Source organism: Triticum urartu, chromosome 2 (genome assembly GCF_003073215.2).
Source record: "Triticum urartu cultivar G1812 chromosome 2, Tu2.1, whole genome shotgun sequence".
Taxonomy (NCBI): domain Eukaryota; kingdom Viridiplantae; phylum Streptophyta; class Magnoliopsida; order Poales; family Poaceae; genus Triticum; species Triticum urartu.
In genome coordinates, this window is record NC_053023.1 from 750471114 (window position 1) to 750493360 (window position 22247).

At 48.8% G+C, this 22247-nt stretch overlaps 5 protein-coding genes and 1 pseudogene across 5 annotated transcripts; all 6 read left to right on the top strand.

The window, feature by feature from the left end:
• The first annotated feature begins 564 nt into the window (after nt 1–564).
• On the top strand, nt 565–2349 carry LOC125534644 (UPF0481 protein At3g47200-like). The gene is made up of 3 exons (XM_048697813.1): nt 565–831; nt 918–1398; nt 1491–2349. Exons 1-3 carry the CDS (start codon nt 650–652, stop codon nt 2283–2285), a joined length of 1458 nt encoding a protein of 485 aa, XP_048553770.1. The 5' UTR covers nt 565–649; the 3' UTR covers nt 2286–2349.
• A 1197-nt stretch (nt 2350–3546) lies between these two features.
• Nucleotides 3547–5847, top strand: LOC125540486 (annotated as a pseudogene).
• Nucleotides 5848–6095: 248 nt separating this feature from the next.
• LOC125540485 (probable methyltransferase PMT26) lies at nt 6096–9973 on the top strand. The gene is made up of 8 exons (XM_048704100.1): nt 6096–7127; nt 7230–7379; nt 7742–8012; nt 8099–8209; nt 8390–8564; nt 8661–8933; nt 9131–9325; nt 9492–9973. Exons 1-8 carry the CDS (start codon nt 6393–6395, stop codon nt 9700–9702), a joined length of 2121 nt encoding a protein of 706 aa, XP_048560057.1. The 5' UTR covers nt 6096–6392; the 3' UTR covers nt 9703–9973.
• A 2483-nt stretch (nt 9974–12456) lies between these two features.
• LOC125540487 (proteinaceous RNase P 1, chloroplastic/mitochondrial) lies at nt 12457–16357 on the top strand. The gene is made up of 6 exons (XM_048704101.1): nt 12457–13656; nt 14516–14605; nt 14718–14899; nt 15157–15277; nt 15390–15458; nt 15559–16357. Exons 1-6 carry the CDS (start codon nt 12520–12522, stop codon nt 16060–16062), a joined length of 2103 nt encoding a protein of 700 aa, XP_048560058.1. The 5' UTR covers nt 12457–12519; the 3' UTR covers nt 16063–16357.
• A 279-nt stretch (nt 16358–16636) lies between these two features.
• LOC125540489 (protein STAY-GREEN LIKE, chloroplastic-like) lies at nt 16637–18105 on the top strand. Its single transcript, XM_048704103.1, has 3 exons — nt 16637–17011; nt 17102–17593; nt 17722–18105. The coding sequence occupies exons 1-3, from the start codon at nt 16640–16642 to the stop codon at nt 17824–17826; spliced, it is 969 nt and encodes a 322-aa protein (XP_048560060.1). The 5' UTR covers nt 16637–16639; the 3' UTR covers nt 17827–18105.
• A 174-nt stretch (nt 18106–18279) lies between these two features.
• LOC125540488 lies at nt 18280–21157 on the top strand. The gene has a single exon (XM_048704102.1). It carries the CDS (start codon nt 19644–19646, stop codon nt 20880–20882), a length of 1239 nt encoding a protein of 412 aa, XP_048560059.1. The 5' UTR covers nt 18280–19643; the 3' UTR covers nt 20883–21157.
• Nucleotides 21158–22247: the final 1090 nt, after the last annotated feature.

Below are 22247 nucleotides of genomic sequence, written 5' to 3' on the forward strand. Positions count from 1 at the left end.
AATCGTGGATTAACTAGCTGAAAGCCACCGTCATCCACCGCTTATGACAGGCGGTTTTTCCGCGCACCCTTGTGAATCGAGCGATTACTAGCATATGTCATCGTTTGGTGGATGGTAAAGCGGTGAGATGACGCATGTGGTAGTAACGTGGATTAACTAGCTTTAGCATTCTGTTAAATATAAAAGGGCCGTAGCGATGCCACCCCAGTGAAGTTAAGCATAATGATATGCTGTTTTAGTTTGGCTCTGACAGAAGCATCCTACTATTTCCTTTTGGTAAAGCCTGATTTAATAGTAGTAGAAAACATCCTTCCAGCCAATGCTTTCTGCAAAGCACGCTAGTCTAAATGAAGCCAAGCATAATTCTGGTGTAATTAAGTTCCTTTGCACCTAACGTTGTGCCTAACTCTAGGGGACAAGGCAAGTGACACCGTCCTATACTAATTCATTATGTATATCATGTCTCTATGACCCAGGCCTGCGTAAGTAAGGTATAATCCCGTGACAACACAGCAAGAAAGGAATATGGATGAGAAAGAAAGCCGGCTCTGTTAATTCTTCCCCTATATATACGCAAATCGAATTCAGAAGCACAAAGCGTGTGTAGCTAGCCAAGCTAGGGAGACAAGCTACTTCACTTGGTTGCAGGATGTCGTCGTCGTGGGTGGTGGATGTCGACTGCCCTGAGCCGCAGGCGAACGTGGAGGGATGGGTGGTGGACATGGAGAAGAAGCTCGAGGACGCGGAGCCGCCGGCAAAGGTGCAGAGATGGCCGAAGCACTGCATCTTCCGCGTCCCATTGCGCTTCACGAGCAAGATGGTGGATGGAATGTAAGCCGCACGCCCCATCAGACCATCACCCGCATTGTAGTAATCGCTGCTTTTGTATTTTTCTTTATGTGAAAATGTAATGGCAGGGCGAGCAGCGTATTCAAGCCGCAGACAGTGTCTCTCGGCCCATTCCACCACGACGACAAGGACCTGAAACCCATGGAGGAGCACAAGCTGAGGGCCGTCCGTCACCTCCTCCGTCGGGACCATGTTGGTCGGGACAGCAAACTGACCCTTAGCGGGCTTGTCGCCGCCATGGAGACGGTGGCCGACGAGCTGGAGGACGCCTATATGGACCTGGGTGACGAATGGCGGGGCGAGGAGAACAGAGGCAAGTTCCTTGAGATGATGATCACAGACGGCTGCTTCCTGCTGGAGGTGATGAGGATGGCCATAGGGGGGAAGGGCTCCATTCCCAAGGACTACGAGCATGGTGACCCCGTCTTCAGCTGGCACGGCATCCAGCACATCGGACCATTTGTCCAGCGCGACATGCTTCTGGTCGAGAACCAGTTGCCACTGAGGTTGCTCGAGAAGATCGTCGCGGTGGAGGAAGGGACATCTCCGGTACTGTCTGTTAACGTAGTAGCATCGTTGACATTGTACATTTGATAACGAAACCTGAACTGACAGGCCGTTTAATTTGCCTGTGTATGCAGAGCGCGGCTTCGATAAACTCCATGGTGCTCAAGTTCCTGGAAAGGGAAGATGCCCCGGAAGGGACCGGCCTAGGACTCCACCCGCTCGACATCTACCGGACGAGCCGGCTCAAGGGCACAAGTCAGGTCAAGAATAACGGCAAGGCTCTTCAAAGAGGCGTGAAGATGACGTCGGCGCCAACGGAGGTCGGCATCTTTCGTTCGCAGAAAGTGGTTCCCCGATCCGCATGGAAGCTGTCGGAGGCAGGAATCCGATTCCTGCCCAGCAAGACAGGCTGCCTCGACGACATCGAGCTGGACAACGGGAGGCTCTACATGCCCAAGGTCGAAATGGACGACTCCACCGCCTACAGGATCCACAACATGATGGCGTTCGAGGCGATGCACGTTCGCACCGGGAACGATGTGACGGCGTACGTGCTGTTCGTCAAGGACCTCATCAGCTCTGCCGACGATGTGCGCCTGCTAGGGAGGAAGGGGATCCTGGAGCATGACCTTGCCGATGACGACGACGCTGTGGTGAGACTCTTCAACAGCCTCACCAGAGATGTGTCCAAGAATTGGGAGAGTCATCTGTGCCGCGTGCGTGACGCCGTGGAGCACCACTACACCAGCAACCATCTACGTGTCTTCCTCTATGAGTCGTGGTCACACCTCAAGAGCAAGTACTTCAGGAACCCGTGGTCGCTCCTCGCCCTTGTCACTGCAATCTTGCTCGTCGTCGGAGACATAGTGCAGACCGTGTATGCAGTCATATCGTATGATCCTAACAAGGGCAAGCCCAAAATACATTAACCAGGAAATGTTTCTCCTTTTTGCAAAGAATAAAAAGTGAAATAAAACCAGAAAAGTTGTGCTACATTGTGTGTCTGTGTGTGTTTGTGTTAGGCAGGTGATCGCCTGACTACTTTTGTTGATGGTAACAAGAGATGGGAATGTGGACCGCTACCTTCTTCTCATTGTTTACTATTACGGCAATTATATGTGGGACGAAATGTTGCACAAAAACATGTCAAAAAAAATCTGTTGCACAAAAAGCACGAGGCACTCAGAGAGACTGAGTGCAAGGTGAAGCTCATGGCATTCTATGATAAGAGAGAATATTGAGATAAAATAGGACAAAGGTGATTGAATTAACATAGAAATTGAGCAATGTATCTTCTAAATTATGATGCAAAATGCACATAGTAGAATTTTAGAACATCATTTCGCCAGGCGTATTACTGGCATGTAGATCACCTGTGCACACTTGGGTCAATAATCATACCCGATTAGATAGTTTCATCTCTAACAAGTACTTCACAAAAATCAACATAGGATGAGCCATATCATTGATCTCAAAGCTACCGTCAGCGCCTATCATTATGCGGTTTTTCCAGCGCACCCTTGTGGATGAAGCATTAGTGACATATGTCATCATTTGAAGGATGGTAAAGCGGTCAGATGTGGCGATTTCCACTCATCAAAGATGACCCACGTTGCGATAATGTAGATTAACTAGCTTTATCATTGTTAACTGTAAAAGTGCATTAGGAACTCTGCCACCCCATGAAGTTAAGCATAACCATAAGTTATGCAGCATCCTATTATTCGCTTTTGGTAAAGCCTGAACTGATAGTGTTTGAAAACATCCTTCCAGCCAATGCTTTCTGCAAAGCATGCTAGTCTAATTAACTCTGCCACTACCCCATCATGTTAAGCACATTCGAATTGGTAATTTAATTAAGTACATTCTCATCTTTCTTTGTGCCTAACCTATGGGACAAGGCAAGTAACACCGTCCTTTAATCATCCATTCATCTTATCATGTCGCCTTAGCCACGTGGCCTGCGTAAGTTTAAGGTACCTATTGCAACAATCACGTGATAATACAACAAGAAAGGAATGTGGATAAGAAAGCCGGCTCTTGCATGCTAGCTGTTCTTTCCCTACACATATACTTATATTGTTGCATACAAGAGTTCAGAAGCACAAAGCGTGTGTAGCTAAGCTATGTAAACAAGGTACTTCACTTGGTTGCATTGCAGTATGTCGTCATGGGTGGTGGACATGGAGAAGAAGCTCCAGGGCGCTAAGCTAACTAAGTACACTCACATCTATCTTTGTGCCTAACCTAGGGGACATGGCAAGTAACACCGTCCTTTAATCATCCATTCATCATAGCATATCGCTTTAACCACGTGCCATGCGTACGCGCTGCAATAATCACATGATAAATACAGCAAGAAAGGAATGTAGATAAGAAAGCCGATCTCGCTGTTCTTCCTCTATATATATGCTCATGCATACAACGAACTAATTCGGAGGCACAAATTAGTGTGTGTAGCTATCAACGTAGGTAAGCAAGGTAGCTAGTACTCCACTTGGTTGCAGGATGTCGTCTTGGGCGGTGGACATGGAGAAGAAGCTCGACGAGCAACCGGCTAAGGTGGAGAGATGGTTGAAGCACTGCATTTTTCCGTGTGCCATTGCGCTTCAAGATGGCCATTGGAGGGTATGGAGAGATGCTTTGGTGGTGTTAATCGCTTTGACCTACATTTTTGTGTCATTAATTTTGTTCTTGTTTTCAGTTTTTCTTTGTTTCTACAACTTGTGTGTGTACTTCCTTTGTTTTTTTTTTCTTGACTAGTTCTTGATATAACGTTGTTGCAGAGGTCGTGTATAATAAATGTCTTGTTGATATCAATACATCATCCTTTATTAAATAAGTAATGCAAATAGCAGGATGAGCTGTATATACAAGCCGCATACGGTGTCTCTCGGCCCATTCCACCATGGCGACAAGGACCTGAAACCCATGGAGGAGCACAAGCTGAGGGCCGTCCGTCACCTCCTTCATCGGGCCAACTGCAAGACAACCCTTGCTGAGCTCATCACCGCTGTGGACGAGGTGGCCGATGAGCTGCAGGACACCTACATGGACCTGGGCGAAGAGTGGCAGGGCAAGGAGAACAGGGGAAAGTTTCTAGAAATGATGATCACGGACGGTTGCTTCCTGCTAGAGGTGATGAGGACAGTTGCGGCCGTAGAGGAGAAGGGATCCATTCTCATGGCCATGGACTACACGCACGGGGACCCCGTCTTCAGCAAGCATGGAATTCAGCACATGAAGCCATTCGTCCAACGCGACATGCTCATGGTCGAGAACCAACTCCCGCTGATGTTCCTCGAGAAGATCGTTGCATTGGAGGAAGGCAAATCACCGGTACGTTACTGAATGCCACTTGATATCAATATGTTATCTTTCCTCCAAAAAGATAAACACGACAATAAATGAGTGTACATGCATGTGGAGCACGGCTTCGATAAATTTCATGGTGCTTAAGTTCCTGGAAAGCGAAGATGTCCCAGAAGGGATCAACCTAGGACTCCACCCGCTTGACATCTACAGGACGAGCCTGCTCAAGGCAGGGATGAAGACAAAGGGCGACAAACAAGGGCAACGCCACCCCCAAGGTTCGGGTTTTGAGAAGAATGATATGCATTAGAAGTCTTGTTTCCTGATAATGTAGTTATACTATACTATTTTCCCCACCCATGAAGTTTACAACACAAAATCTGATAACTTAGGCCTCCTCAAGATTAAAAGCTGGATGTGTTCGTGCTTCAAGGCCCGCCAACAGAATATTCATAGAGACAGGGGTGTGGGGACAGAGATGGGGGCACCGCGTCTTCCCCGTACAAATAATCCGCAGAGTGGTGCCACGGTCGGTGTGGAAGTTGTCTGAGGCAGGCATTCGGTTCGTGCCCAGCAGCACGCGCTGTCTTGACGACATTGACCTGGATAACTGGACGCTCTACATGCCCAAGTTAGTTATAGACGACTCGACTGCGTACAAGTTCCACAACATGATGGTGTTCGAGGCGATGCACGTGGGCACCAAAAACGACGTGACGGCATACGTGTTGTTCGTAAAGGACCTCATGGATTCCGCCGACGACGTGCGCCTGCTGGTGAAGAAGATGATCCTGGAGCATGACCTTGCCGACGACAACGCTGCTGTGGTGAGGCTCTTCAACGGCCTCACCAAGGATGTGTACAAGAACCGGGGGAGTCAGTTGTGCCGCGTGCGTGATGACTTGGAGCACCACTACATCAATCACCGTGCGTGTGTCAACATGTACGAGTGGTGGGCACACCTTAGGAGCAAGTACTTCAGGAGCCCCTGGACGGCTCTTGTCCTTCTCACCGCCGTCCTGTTCCTCGTCGGAGACATCATGCAGTCCGTGTATGCAGTCAAAGGCTATGATCCCCAAAAGGCCAAACCCAAAATGGATTAGTCGGAGAATGCTTCTCCTTTTCCATTTCCATTTTATCCTTTTACCTTTTGACTAGAGAAATGCTTTTGTCTTGTCACATTGTTTCCCAACAAGTTGAAGCGGAAGAAATCCGAGTGGTATCCCCTGTGTTATTTACTCTCGCGTGATGCTTATTCGGTGCTCAGAATATATCAATGCACATTGTTATGATGTTTTTAGGATGTGTTTTCTGTCAAAAAAAATGTTTTTAGGATGTGTGATCTTTTTACTCTATTTTGATATTTACAGTATTTTTTATTTTTGTGATTGGGGCATCGGGCACGGTTTGTACGGGCGAGTGCTGCGGGCGGGAGGGTGCCGGCGGCGGTCGCGTCCGGACCCGACGAAATCTGGATCCATTCCGTCGCCAGCAGCGGAAAGGCTGGATTTTTCTTCCCCCTTTCCGTCGCCGCGCTTCCCTCCCTCCCCGATTCGATTCCTCGCCGATTCTTCCTCCTCGTGACCGAAATCCATCCTCTTTCCTTTCGCCCGATTATCTTCTTCCGCGCCTGCCTGCCTGGATCCACTCATTCATTCATTCGCCACGCTCCAGTCCAGATCTTCCCTCTCTCCGGATTGCTGGATGCGATAAGGAGCCGGCCAATGGCGCTCGGCCACACGCGCCTCGACGTCCGGCGGCATCAGCAGCAGCACGCCGCCTCCTCCTCCTGCTGCTCCGCCCCCGGCGTCGCCGCCTTCGTCGGGCTCTGCCTCGTCGCCGTCTGGATGGCCTCCTCCGCGCTCGTCACCCCCGCCGACTTCTCCCCGTTCCAGGCCCCGCTGTGGCGCCGCGCCGCCGCTCCGGCCGAGGGCAACGCGCCCCCCGCCGCCGTCAGAGAAGAAGAGGCCGCCGCCGACGACCAGGAGCCTCCTGCGGCGGACCGGCAGCAGGCGGATTCCACAGAGAAAGCAAAGGGGGCCGATAAACAACAGAGCGCGGCAGAGAAGCCGGAGGAGAAGCCCGACGAGAAGCCAAAGGCAAAGAAGGAGGAGGCCGAGGTGTTCCCCGACGCCAAGGACGCCGAGCTCCTCAACCAGACGGCGACGGAGCCGGGCCCGTGGCGCACCCAGGCCGCGGAGTCCAACAAGGAGACCAACGAGCGAACCAACGCGTCTTCCAGTGTCCCGGCGGCGAGCCACAGCTGGAAGCTCTGCGACGCCGAGGCCGGAGCCGACTACATTCCGTGCCTCGACAATGTGGAGGCCATCAGGAAGCTCCGGAGCGACAAGCACTACGAGCACCGGGAGCGGCATTGCCCCGAGGAGCCTCCGACCTGCCTCGTCCCCCTGCCGCCAGGCTACCGGAGTCCCATAAGGTGGCCCAAGAGCAGAGAACAGGTTCTTGTTGTCCACTGGATTTCATCTGCTTTGATGCCTGAGTTCAGTTATCTTCAGACATGGTTTGTTTACCTGTCTGACAGAGTTTTTTTTTTGGTTCAGATATGGTATAGCAATGTTCCTCATACCAAGCTGGTGGAGTACAAGGGGCACCAGAACTGGGTTAATGTCTCCGGGGAGCACCTGGTCTTCCCGGGAGGCGGAACTCAGTTCAAGCGTGGTGCTCTGCATTACATTGATTTCATTCAGGAGGTAACACTCAGACATGCTACCGTTCATTTGAATATCATCCTCAAGTTGATAAGCTCGGAGCCTTTGCGTTGTGAAAAATATTATTGCAACAATTTATACACGATAAGTTACTATAGGCGTGCTATGGTCAGATAATGCAAATGATTTGTTCAGTATGTGTAATGGACAAATTTCTGTAGAATTAAATTAGCCTCCATAACTATGGTTGCCGTTTGCTGTCTAAGACCAATGTTGTTGAACAAAATAGGATTATTCTTTCCTTGTGAAAAAAGGATAATGCTCTGGATTTAGGAATTCAATTCAATGTAGTTAAAACCTAAAACTGAGGTTCTCTGTTTGACATGTCTGATGCTACTACACAGGCAAAGAAAGATGTGGCATGGGGGAAACGGACGCGTGTAGTTCTAGACGTTGGCTGTGGAGTTGCTAGCTTTGGAGGATATCTATTTGACAGAGATGCGCTTACGATGTCGTTTGCACCTAAAGATGAGCATGAAGCTCAGGTGCAGTTTGCCCTCGAGAGAGGAATCCCTGCTATATCAGCGGTTATGGGTACGAAAAGGCTCCCATTTCCTGGCGGGGTCTTTGATGCTGTTCATTGCGCACGCTGTAGGGTACCATGGCATATTGAAGGTACTTTCTTTTACAACAAGCCTCTTCTTGTATAGTATCATTCCTCTCTGTTGCTGTTGCCTGAAATTATCAGTGTTGTCTGGCAGGCGGTAAGCTCTTGCTAGAATTGAACAGACTGTTACGGCCTGGTGGTTACTTTGTGTGGTCTGCGACTCCTGTATACCAGAAACTGCCGGAAGATGTCGAGATATGGGAAGGTAAATTAACTGATGATTACGGCATTCAATTCTTTTTCATTGTGGACATACTGTTCTTGCTCCCAAAACTTCATGTCAACTCGACTGTTGTAATGAAATAGCGAATTCTTGATCTAATATATATATATATATATATATATATATATATATATATATATATTCTGTTTTGCACTTTGCCAGCTATGTCTGCTCTGACAAGGTCAATGTGCTGGAACTTGGTCAATAAAGTAAAGGATAGGATAAATCGAGTGGGAGTAGCGATTTTCCAAAAACCAATGGACAACCGATGCTATGATAGAAGATCTGCTGCAAACCCTCCACTGTGTGGAGAGTCTGATAATCCTGATGCTGCCTGGTAAGTGTTCTCATTCTCAACAGGCTATATCTTTGATGCTGATGACCAAACCTTGTACCTAATTTTAAGTTCATGTATTCTCTTTTTACCCTTCAGGAATGTTTCATTGCAGTCTTGTATGCATAAATTGCCCAGAGACCCCACCATGCGTGGTTTAAGGTGGCCAGAGGAATGGCCATTGAGGGTGGAAAGACCACCTTACTGGCTGAAAAGCTCTGAGACTGGAGTGTATGGAAAGCCTGCTCCTGAAGATTTTCAAGCGGACTACGAGCACTGGAAGCGGGTGATAAGCAATTCGTATATGGAAGGCCTGGGTATCGACTGGTCTGCTGTCAGAAACATTATGGACATGAAAGCTGTGTACGGAGGGTAAGAACGGATCACATCATTACTCTTTTTTAGCATCGAAAAGAATGAAAATGGTGCCACCCAGTCTGTCCTCTCCTTCCATGCCAATCTATGTTAGCAGTGTTTATGTCCAACTTTTCTTCACAAGCCCAGAAGCAGAAAATTTCATCATACTGCAGTACATAACATTAACCCGTGTCATCCGCTTGCTATTTTAGGTTTGCAGCAGCTTTACGAAATATGAAGGTGTGGGTCATGAATGTAGTTCCAATTGATTCGCCCGACACACTCCCAATCATATATGAGCGCGGGCTGTTTGGACTCTACCATGACTGGTGCGAGTCGTTTAGCACCTACCCGAGAAGCTACGATCTTGTCCACGCGAACCATCTCTTCTCCAAGATTAAGAAGAGGTAATGGTCTTTTCACTAGAGAAACCCGGCATGGCATGAAAACCACCATGACTGATCAAATGCTGTTTAACCTGCTGAATTTATGCATGAAAAACATGTCGTTGTTATGGTTGTGGATACAACAAGAGTTGAAGTTTGACTCAAGTGCTGAATGATGTTGCTGTAGGTGTGAAGTGTTGGGTGTGATTGTGGAGGTGGACCGGATAGTAAGGCCGGAAGGGAGGCTGATCGTCAGGGACGATATGGAGACGATACGCGAGGTGGAGTCCATCGTCAAGTCGCTGCACTGGGAGGTCCGGCTGTCGTACTCCCAGGACAATGAAGGCCTTCTGTTTGTGCAGAAGACCATGTGGCGACCAAATACTTCTTCGAGTTGATCGAAGCTAAAAAAAGGGGGGATGCGGATGAACCATGCATCCATTGGTATAGACATTGTGTTTGTGTAGAGGGATGAGTGTAGCATAGCATATTGAGGTGATATTGTTACTGCCGATTTTGTTCTTATGTTAGCAGAGCGGGCAAGGGCAATGAATGTGATGTGTGTATGTAATGCATGATAATTGTTCATGTTGTTACAGGCGAGTAGGCTCAACAAAGATTGAGCCTAACATACATAGCTGATAATAAGATGCACAAATTCGTCGATGAGATGTGTGTATTTATATTTTGTTTTGCTGAAAATGTTCACTCATTTGACAAACATGGGACATTTTTGTTTTTCAATCACAAGCAGTGCATGATTTTTATCATTGTTTTTATGTGTAGTATGCCATAGAGGATAGTAAGATTATATATATGCACTAAAGTTATGCAATACAAGTATGACGGCATTATTCTTGCACAACCAATCTGCATATTAGTGTTTTAAAAGTTTTAAAACGATTCAGACCACGAAAAAAAAGAGCTTCATTAAAGGTATGAAGCTTGACATAAGCCCTAGAAAATATATGGTGCCCCATTCATCGCATACTCCCATGGTCACATATTTTAAAACTTCGATCTAAATGTTTCAAAAAATCTGAAACTTTTTTTGGATGCTCACAAGACAGTCTACATGAGATAGAAATTCTCCTTTTTATTCTGAAATTGTCCTTTTTATTTACTCTAGATTACTATTAAGTTCCAAGATAGAAATTGTGATTCTAAGTGTGATGCCAAACCATATAACTAATATTGATCATTATTGTTGCCCTTAGAGCGATCAACGTAAAACAAGGGGTTGTCGTGTACATAGAGCATATCTAGTCGATCCCTTAGAAACCTTTACAAGAGGAAAATTTTAGGGAGTTATCCCCAAAAGGCAGCCCAACTCTCTCATTTTCTAATCCTCCGGCGCAATTTCTCAGGATAATTTGGGCCACTCCCCCTCCTGCCCAAGCCGCCACCACTTCCTGCCCGAGCCGCCCAATCTCGCTGTAGCCGCCACTGCAGCCCCCGAGTCCCGCCGTAATGGAACCGGAAGGCTCCTCTTCTACCCCGCCTGTCACATCGCCCCACCTCTTCCCGCCTGCCGGAACCATCTTGTTGCCGCTAGGGATAACAAGATGGTTGTATAGTTGTCCTTTGAACACAGGGTGAAGACAATATATCATCGACCTCTTGTCATCATACTCTGTTTTAAACTTAATACTTTAAGATGCATGCTGAATAGAGATCTTGGGTGGAGTATTAGCTATAGATGCAGTCGGATAATGGTCTATGAATTTATGGATGTGATGCTCATATGTTAATTATGCTATGAATAGTCATGCTCATAAATATTGTGATTTAATCGCTTCCCAACTATGATTTGCTACCACATCATGTTTTCTTTTGAGAGAGATCTCTAGTGAACCTATGGACACCCGTCCTTTTTCTTCCTAAAGTTTTCAACCTCAATCAACGTTCTTTCAATTCTTTGTTTTACTTTTATTGTATATTTCCATCAACTCTTTCCACACTTGCGTTTTATTTCTTTGTATCTAGCAAAGCTAGCGAGCTTGACTGGGGCACATGGAAGTTTTGTTTTGTATGTGCAAGTATTGATCATTGGTTGTAATCGTGTAACTCATGTTTGGTTCGATAAACCTTGAGGTTATTAAAGGGAAATTGCTTCTTGCTACAAACCTTTGTACTTGAGGACCAAACAACTTCCTAGTAGAGAGGAAGCACTAGCTTTGTCGAGCTTCACAAGTTTTTCTTGTCAAGCTTCACAAGCTTGGCAAGAGGCTTACGCTCAGCTCGCTGGACCATCAAACCAGCCCGAGATGAGCCTCGACTTTTTTGTTGGGCCCTAATAGGGCCACTTCCAAGCGCTGTATGCGGTTCGTTTGGCACGCCAAAAATGATGAAAGTGTCTGATGACTCAGTAGGTAGTGATGCCAAGAGTGAGCCCTGAATTACAAGCGTGGGATTTTAAGTCGCGGTGTCTGATTTTAAGTCGTGGCTCCAGATAAGTCGTCCTCTCCAATCACGCCAAAATTTTTAAGTCGTGGTGTCTGATTTTAAGCATCACTATTTTTTTGAGAAAATTTTTAAGCACCACATTATACATGCACTTATAGGCAACACCTCATCGCAGGCTTTCCTATTTGGCACGAGCTTTGGTAAATATTGATATGCCAAAATATTGGCTATGCATTTTTTTTACTTTCCAACCAAGCATGTCCTAAGTGCATTAACCATATATTTGTGACTATATTGAAAATTCATCTTATTAAGTTTCTTTTTTCACTCACATGATTCTTAAAACATAGGAATAAGGAAAGCATATGATTAGTCTCATGTCCCTTTGAATTTTACTCCCTTCGCCCCAAAATAAGTGTTGACACTTATTTTGAAACAGAGGAAATTCACGTTTGAAAACCTACAGTCATGTTCATCAATGAGTGTTTGACATTACAGGACAAACAAATGAATTGGAACAAGATATTTGCAATGCGGTCCTTTAGAAAAATTCCTAAAGAAATTACAACTGTACGAATCAAATGGTCAACATGGGGAAAAATTTCCGAGATCCAAATCAACCTAAAATCTGATGATTTCCCTTCGGGTCAAGGGAGCCTAAAATATGAAACGAAAACATCCAAAAAAAACATGTGAATCCTATGAATTTCATTTGAATCAACGAGGTTCAGATAAGTTCCCCTGCCTGGAAACAAAAGAATCGATTTTTTCCAGATAAGTCGTCCTCTCCAATCCACCATCGTCCGGCGATGCGGCTGGCGGCGGCGGCGGGGGTCCTCCGCCCCACGGCCGCCCTCCTCTTCCACTCCCGGTCCCGGCCGCACCGCCTCCTCCCCTCCCCGCGCCGCTCCTCCCTCCCCTTCGCCCGCCGGCGCCGCCACTCCTCCTCCTCCTCCACCGCCACGGCCCTCGACGACCCCCCTCCTCCTCCGGCGCCCGGTCCGCCCTCCCCTGCTCCACCGACGCAGACGGGAGAGGGCGGGGAAACCAAGGCCGCTCGGCGCCGGCGCGCGCGGGAGTCCCCGGAGGGCATGCTCAGGCACCGGCTCGACATGTGCTCCCGCGACGCGGACCTCGCCACGGCGCTGGAGCTCTACGCGGCCGCGGTCGACCCGGCCACCGCCGTCCCGCTCGCCCTCCACCACTACAACTGCCTGCTCTACCTCTGCTCCAACGCGGCAGCCGAGGACGCCGATGCCGCGCGCCGCGGCTTCGAGATCTTCGCCGCCATGGAGGCGCAGGGCGTGGAGCCCAACGAGGCCACGCTCACCAGCCTCGCCCGCCTCGCCGCCGCCGTCCGGGACCCGGCCATGGCCTTCTCCGTCGTCCGCCGCATGGCCGCCGCCGGCATCCCGCCACGCCTCCGCTCCTACGGCCCCGCCCTCTTCGCCTACTGCGACGCCCGGGACGCCCACGGGGCCGCCGAGGTCGAGGCCCACATGGACGCCGGAGGGGTCGTGCCGGAGGAGACTGAGCTCGCCGCGCTGCTCCGGGTCAATGCCGACACCGGGAGGGCCGACCAGGTGTACAGGGTGCTGCACAGGACGCGCACGCTCGTCCGGCAGGTGTGCGAGGCCACCGCCCAGGTGGTCGAGGCCTGGTTCCGGTCCGACGCGGCCGCGGAGGCCGGGGTGGAGAAGTGGGACGCCAGGAAGGTCAGGGAAGGCGTGGTGAAGGGCGGCGGCGGCTGGCATGGCCATGGCTGGCTCGGCAAGGGGCAATGGGACGTCGGGCAGAGCGAGATGGACAAGAATGGCAAATGCCAGCGCTGCGGCGAGAAGCTCGTGTGCATAGACATTGATCCTTCCGAGACAGAGACCTTTGCCAAGTCCCTTGCCGAACTCGCGTGCAAGCGGGAGGTCAGGGACGATTTCGTACGGTTTCAGGTACTACAATGCTCGGTTCATTCTCTCACCCCCAAATAGTTACAAGTTGATTCTATAATTCCTACACACAATGTTGCTTTCTTTACCAGAACATCCTACTACTGTATTACCAACAATTTTAACGTAGTACGAGTATACATAGTTGTTTCCATATACTCCATGTATGGATTTTGGTAAGGATTTGGAGGCCCCATCGGCCCATCTTCTCAGTTGTCATGGTGGCTGATACGAATTTTGGAATGGTTAGAACACATTTTATAATGTGCAGTGCTATAATTTTTTTATAGGAATGCACACATTTTGTGTGTGGCTTGCGACCTTTTAGCGGATTTCAATTTCGGGTACTGTGAGAAACTTAACCTAGACGCAGAATGTAAGACCCATCTGTACCAAGTTATGTCTTTTGGCTGTTATTTTGGTAGTATTAACCAAGTTTAAGCTTATTTGGACCATATGATATGAGAGCTTATTGAGTTATTGCCTCCAAATTAAGTTGCTTGTTTAAACTTGACTTCAATGTATGGGCTCATAACTGAAGGTGAACCACACATAATAAGAGTTGTAATGGGAAGCTACTATTGCCAGGCATTGTCATTACTCCATAAAACTTCATGCAGCTTGTCAGCATCAAATGTTTGATCATGGGCGGAAGCGGTGATATCATTAGCGCTTCTGCCAACATGTTATTTGTTCGCACTTCACCTCTTGGTTTAAGTTTTTACCCATAGTAACCAAAATCCTTTGGGTGACAAAGATTGTTTTACGACCCTTTGTTCTTTTGTTGTGTGATTTATTTATTTAACTGCTTATATTCTGCACCTGAAGCTTCTCTGTCTAATTGGTAACCTGGTCTCTCCAGGACTGGCTCCGTCGAAATGGACCATTCGACGCTGTTATTGATGCTGCTAATGTCGGCCTTTACAACAGTAAAGCTTTCAGTTTTTCTCAGGTAAAAGGAATTCTGTCCTGCAGGCAAAATCCTAGTATGATACAATTGTTCTTGACATGCAGGCAGAGAAACACGGCTAACGCTCCTGCTATGAACTATGATTTTGTTGTAGGTGAACTCTGTTGTAAATGGCATACAGAGAGTAACCAAGTCAAAGAAATTGCCACTGATCGTTTTGCATAGGAGCCGGGTAAATTGTGGCCCTGCAAAAGCACCACAGAATCAGAAGCTCATAGAGAGTTGGCTAAATGCCGGAGCACTATATTCTACTCCTCCTGGTTCCAATGATGATTGGTGAGCCCATGTTTCCTGCTTAACAGATGCGTTATTATCTGCATCCCTTACTTCAGCTAGCTGGTAGTAGGCTCTAATGAAGCAACCGTTGTGCTCTTTACGGTTTTTTGTAAATTCCAATAGATAATCATGAGACATTTTGAGGCAGAGATTTGGGATATGACTGCTCCCCCAATTGATGAATTTATTTTTCTAGCCCTGAGTTGTGCTTTAGCTTTTTCACCTTTACAAATAATCTCTCCCCTTTTGTGCTGCAGGTATTGGCTGTATGCAGCAGTTAGTTGCCGTTCATTGCTTGTTACGAACGATGAGATGCGGGACCACTTGTTTCAACTTCTCGGCACTAGTTTCTTCCCCAGATGGAAAGAAAAGCACCAGGTTTGTTTTCTTACTGCAGAACCCTGGTTCAGTGTCGATGCATCAGTCGTGGATGCACTGAATTATCTCTTTGAAATTTTTGATCTAAAGAACCCTGGCAAACTCTATGCAGGTCAGGCTAACGTACTCGGGCCGCGGTCCTACATTCCACTTGCCGCCTCCTTATTCAATTGTCATTCAGGTGATTAATCTAACTCTGATTCAGACGCATTGTCCTCCGTCAGCATCAGCAGTTCATGAATACATGGTGAAACAAACGGTGTTATCGTCCTTGGATGCAGGAATCCGAAGCCGGGAGCTGGCACGTGCCGACGACGACCGGAGACGACATCGAGAGCCCGCGGCAGTGGCTCTGCGCCACCAGGAAAACTTCGGAGGGACCGCCTTCTCCACCGCCCCAAGCTCGCGCCACCAGCAAAACTTTGGAGAGACCGCCTTCTCCACCGCCTCAAGCTCGCGCCACGAGCAAAACTTCAGAGAGACCTCCTTCTCCACCTCCTCGAGCTCGCGCCACTAGCAAAACTTCGGAGAGACCGCCTTCTTCGCCACCCCAAGCTCGTGCCACCAGGAAAACTTCAGAGAGGCCGTCTTCTCCGCCGCCCCAAGCTTCCACCAGCAGGAAAACTTTGGAGAGACCGTCTTCTCCGGCGCCCCAAGCTTCAGCCACCAGGAAAACTTCGGAGAGACCGTCTTCTCCGCCGCCCCAAGCTTCCGCCACCAGCAAAACTTCCGAGGGACCGTCTTCTCCGCCGCCCCAAGCGAGGTTAAGTGATCTGGGTTGGTAGCCTTTGCTAGAACTCATGTTATGGGGTGCATGAGCATATAGCAGAAGTAGAAAAATAGCACCCAGATTTGGGCCTATTTTATTTTAGATTTAAGAAGCAGGGCCACTAGGTGCACCCTATAGCTAGCAGCTCTTGATTGAGGCTGAGATCATGTAGCAAGTAAGTTGAGCTGGCCACCAACATCTTACATCTGTCAAGTTACTCAACAGTTTACCTGGTCATTAGTTGCCCATGAAAATGATTTTTTTGCTTGCTGTAACAAGGTGATTACTGAATGTGGATGATTTTTTTACCATATGAACTCATTGTACTCTCACAAGAATTTGGTATCATCATGGTGTAATTTGGCAGTAGAAACAAGTGTTTTTACAGTGTGATGATATTTTAGATGAATGTGCAAGTCCTTGATGTAGCTGGTGTGAGAAAACTGGGTGTGGTGGTGGGTCCCTTGGTGTCAGTGAGGGTGTTGTGTCTTGCGTTATCCATGCATGTGCAGGGCAGCGAATGGGAGCGCGCCACGTGGAGCCACTGCTGCGTCGTCCACAGCCATGGAAAAGACTAGGGGCAAGCGGCAGCCATGGATTGCTGCCCACCCAATCCACCTCTCTGCTTTCTCTCTCGTGCAGCTCAGGCAGCAGCCACGTACATCTCTCTCCCTCTCTCTCACCTCTTGTGCCAAGCACGCGGCATCACCAGCCACCGGAGGAGGAAGAGAAGGAGCTTGGGCGGGTGGCTGGCCGGAGCAGCGGCAGGAGGATGCCACGGCGAGCAGGGGCCACCCGTTGTTGATGCGACGTTCCCAATGGCATCGCGCAGCGCCGCGCTCTGCTTCTCCGCCGCCGTCACCACCGCCAACACTACCGGCGGCGGCAGGGGCAGGAGCCGGAGGCGCTTCTTGGTCGTCTGCTGCGACGGCGGCCGGAGATCCGACCTGCTCTCTTCCTCCCTGGTAAGTTCAACTAGCTTGTTTCTTCTTCTTCTTCTTCTCTTGTGAGCTCACCTGAGAACAGAGGGGTACCTTCTCCCTGTCTGTGTCCAGGCGGCCAAGGTGCTGGGCGCGCCGACGACCTTCGACGCGGCGAAGCTGACGGTGCAGCACGCCGCCGGTCCATCGGCGTTCCCGAGGGCGTACACGCTGAGCCACTGCGACTTCACGGCGAACCTGACGCTGGCGGTGTCGGAGACCATCACGAGCGAGCAGCTGCGGCGGTGGGGGTGGCGGCGCGATGACGTGTTCGCCGAGTGGAAGGAGATGACCTGCACCGGCGGGCCGGGCGGAGGGGAGATGACGCTGCACCTGCACTGCCACGTGAGCGGGCCCAACCCGCTGCAGGAGCTGGCCGCCGGCTTCCGCTACTACGTCTTCTCCAAGGAGCTGCCGCTGGTGCTCAAGGCGGTGGTGCACGGCGACGCCGCCCTCTTCGCCGCCCGGCCGGAGCTCATGGACGCCCGCGTCTGGGTGCACTTCCACTCCTCGTCGCGCAAGTACAACCGCATCGAGTGCTGGGGCGCCCTCCGCGAGGCCACCAAGGTACCTAGTGCTTCTTCTTCCTCCTCCTCTTCTGTCATGGTTTGCATCTATTACTAATTCTGAATTTGTGATGATCAATATATTGAACAATTCTAATGTGGTTGGGGGTTTATACAAATGGATTGCAGAGGAATCTGCTGGATGGGGGGCTCGTCGACGAGCTCCAGAGCGAGATCACCAAGCGACGAAGGACATGGAACATATTCAACGCCCTCGTCTCATTTCTGCTATGATCAGATCGGCCGGTCCGGGTATATATATGCATGTACATTGAGAAAGATTTGAGAGATAGGGTAAGCAAAATGCATCGAATTGCATTGCGCGCAAGAGAGGGAGAAAGAAAGAATTATGCTTTCATTTCATTCTTTTGCTCTGTCTGGTCATTCTTTGCATTGCCTTGGCAAGAGAGGAACTTTAGACACCATTCTTCAGTTCTTGACATGTACATTACTGCCAACCAAATTGGTGCATTCGTTCACCTTGTTAAGCAAGCATTTGACCCCCCTTGTTTACTGAATGCTGATGACATTTGCTGATTTGATTTCGAGTACCGTCGTCTGTTTTCGAGTACCACTCTTGCTGCAAATTTGTCAACATATATACCTGCAGGCTGCAATTCGGTTTCAGGACTGGATAAACACAGTAGTGTGTCTTGCAACTTCCTTGTTGAGCTACTATTGCCTTGTAATAATCCTCTATGTTAAGCTGCAACAAAGCTAGTTGGCTTTCTTTGATCAGCTTAGATTGTTACCTATGGCTCAGACTGATTTGTGGTTGCAACAACGGTGAGTGGGTGAGCTTTCTAGGATGCTTTGTTATGAACAAGCACTAGTAGCTGTGAATTGAATTATCGCTCGTACATGAGCCCGGGCTCCGAGTTGAATTATCGCTAGTAGCTGCACATGTTCTCCAGGATAGATTGTGTTGAAAGAAATTTAGTTGCGCCGTGCGACTCCCTCTGTAAAGAAATATAGAGGGAGTATACTTCTAAATATAAGCCTTTTTAGAAATTTTAATATGAACTATATACGGATGTATATAGACTTTTAGAGTGTAGATTCACTTATTTTGCTCTGTATGTTGTCCGCATTGAATTCACCAAAATGGCTTATATTTACAAATGGAGGGAGTAGTTGGTTCCCACCCAGAAGTAACTAAAAACAAACCTGGTTTTCATGGTTTAGACCTTCTCCACCATAATGTAGTGCATATACATTTTTTATGAGTCAAACTTTGGTCAGATTTATTAAGAAAATTATCAATATCTACAATGCCAAACATATTATTCAAAATTGTGTCTTATGGTGTATCTATTTTTTTAACACAAGCATTCATATATATACGCTCATACACTCATCCTTATAAACGCACACACGCACACCCTACCTCCGTGAGCACCTTCGAGAGGCTGAGCCGGCATATAATCTTAAGGTTTTATGAAGTCACAGCACGCGCCTCGTAGTCGACGTATCTATTGATGTGTACATGATACTCTAGATGTGCATATTTTCCTCTATAAACTTGTTATTTTTTTTTGTAGATTTAGAAAAGGCTATATGCACTATATTATAGTAACTACTCCCTCATTCCATTTATATAGGGCCTAATACATTTTTCGAGACTAACTTTGACCAAATATTAGAGCAATAATATATGACATGCAAGTTACACAAAGTATACCGTTAAATTCGTATGTGAAAGGAGCTTCTAATGATATCATTTTCACATCATACATTCCATGACTATTAATCTTATCAATAGTCAAAGACGGTTTGGAAATACGCATTAGACCCTATATAGATGGAAGGAGGGAGTATAACAATTGAAGCAATGGAATGGCACTCTTATTAATATGTTTAGGCCGGCGTTGCAAAAAAAAAATTATATGTTTAGGCCGGGCAGGGGTGGGCTCGGATTTTCATACCAGGCTTTGTCAAGCCCGGCCCTAATCCGACATGGCATGGGTTACGTACGATGTTCTGATTTTGTCCAGGGCTTTATAAAAACTTGTTCTTTTTTTATCCCCAAATCGGTTCTGATTTCGTAGGCAATGGGGCGCAAGCGACACCGAAAGAAGGCCGCCGCCGTCGCCGTCGCCGTCGCCAGCCTCCCCGTGGATATGCTAGCCAACATCCACGCCCGCCTCAGCCTCCTCGACCGCCTTGCCTTCGCAGCCGTCTTCCGCACCTCGCGGGACGCATTCAAGCCGGAGCCGCCTTGTCTCCTCCTGCCCGGCGACGCCCCGGAGACCGCCGCTCTCTTCTCCCTCGCCTACCGCCGCGCCGCAGCCGTGCGCGCCCCGGGGCCCGGCCACGCCGTCCTCGGCTCCTCCTCCTCCCGCGGGTGGCTCGTCACCGCCGACGACCGGGCCCGGATGCACCTCGTCAACCCGTTCACCGGCGAGCGCCGCGCGCTCCCGGCCATCGACACCATCCCCCACATCTTCGCGCACGGCGGGCGCCACCACTTCACCGTCAACGTCATGTGGTTCCTCAGGGGACCCCCACCGTACCCCTACGGCACCATGACGTATACCACGGAAAGGGTGCGCCACGCGCTCTACCGCAAGGTCGTCCTCTCCAGCTCCGCCGACGTCGCCATGCTGATCACAGGCCCGGAGTACGGCGTTGCGGCCTTCGCCACGGCGGGGGGCGGCGCGTGGAGGCTGGCGCCCCCGCGCGACGGGGTCGAGCCGGTTGCCACGCCGGAGGGCGGCTCGTGGAGGCTGTGGCACTCGCGCAACGGCGTTGAGGATGCCGTCCACCACGACGGCAGGTTCTACTCAATCACATACTCCGGCAAAGTGGAGGCGTGGGAGGAGCACGACACCGCCGGCGTGTTCACGAGCGCGGTGGTTGCGCCGAGCCTGCTGCTGCCGGCCAATATGGACCATCGCAAGTACCTCGTGGTGTCGCCGGCCGGACGGCTGATGGTCGTGCTCAAGGAGACCATGGGACGACGGACGCCGCCGTCCTTCAAAGTGCAGGTCCTTGACGCCGGCAGGGAGGGGTGGAAGGAGACGGACGACATCGGCGACACCGCGCTGTTCGTCGCGGTGAACGGTTCCCTCTGCGTGTCCACGAGGGAGCACCCGGAGCTCAAGGCCGGCTGCGTCTACTACTACACCAAGGATGATCTGGAGCCGTGCAAGGATGCACATGCACGCAACGACGAGGACAATGGCGTCAGGGTGTGCAGCCTAACGGACCACAGAACAGAGACGGTGCAGGGCCTTGGATGGCGCGGGAGCTGGCCGCCCCCGGCGTGGTTCATTCCTTCCATCCCATGATGATGGATGATTTTATAGCTTTATTATGTTGCATTACTACAGTAGAGGTGCAGTAACAGGATTGTGAATTAAAGAAACAGTTTGGTTTGCAGCATCTTCTTTTCGCCCTCCAGATTGCAGCACAAGAAACAAAGGTGGCCCTTTTAGTTCTTGGAGGATACGGTTTAATTAGCCTTGATGATGATTGCAACCAAGATTATGCTACCGATTATATATTATGCTACGATGATTGCAACCAAGATTATCACTTGACTATTGCCTTGTGAGGTTTCTGGATTAACTAACAGGTTTAATTCAGAACTAAAACAGAAGAGCGCAGTAATTATGATTGTTTTCCAGGATGGAAAGATTGTTTCGAAAGGAATTTATTGCTGTGATGCATTTGGTTTGCAGCAGGGTTTTGTGTTTGTCTTGCATTGTGCTTGTTTCAAACTGCAACCAAGTTGTAACTTTGGAATAAAAATGTTTCAAACTGCAACCAAGCTGTTGATGATCGTCTGCTTTCCTTTACTAGCGGATCACGACTCTTACTGCAGTGCACTTTTCTCAGGATATATGCATACTGATGTAGGAGCAGATTCTTGACGCCTCTAGGTGATCAGCACGGAGTTGAGTGGGCCCAGTTGTCAGGTCTAATGGCTGCTACAGTAGAAAGCTGCTGGTCTTTGAGCTTTAGCATCATGAACCAACTCTGGGATATATGTTTAATTACAATGCATTCATGCATGAGCACTGCATCTGTTGCCTGTCCATGATCAGGAATAGCATTTGAGCATACGGCCGGTGTTGCTGGAATTCCTCATCTGCTCCAAAGATACAGTGGAGTAGCATCCTCTTGTTTGTTTTGCAACAGCTGCATTTCTCTCAAGATATTTATGTATGTGTTTATAATAGTTGGGTTTCGGGAAGAGTTTTGAGAACTAAACAACACAACAGGTTGGTTTGCAACTTTTCTTGTTGCCTTGTAATTTTCTGTCTATGAGAAGCTGCACATGTTCTTCAGGATATAGATCATTTCACAAGGAACTGCACCGTGCCAATGCATCAGAGGTACTAGCTTTGGCTCACTCGGTCATGTTGGTGTTCGTGATGGTGCTTGGGGATGATCTGAGAGCAGAGAAGCAAAGCTTCCAGACTGTTTTTGGTGTTTGTTTTGCCTTCAGCAGAGTTAGTTAAGATTTGTTTGTTTTTTAGGATTAGTTTGAACTATTAGTTAAGATTTGTTTGTTAAGCATTATTTTGGGTATGGCATGTGGCATGTGCTGCATCCATCATCAGTTTTTGAGTTAATACCACAATTGGTACATAAACTTGTAGGGGTGGGAACAGGTTCATACAAGAACTAAAAAACTGGTCCCTAAACTC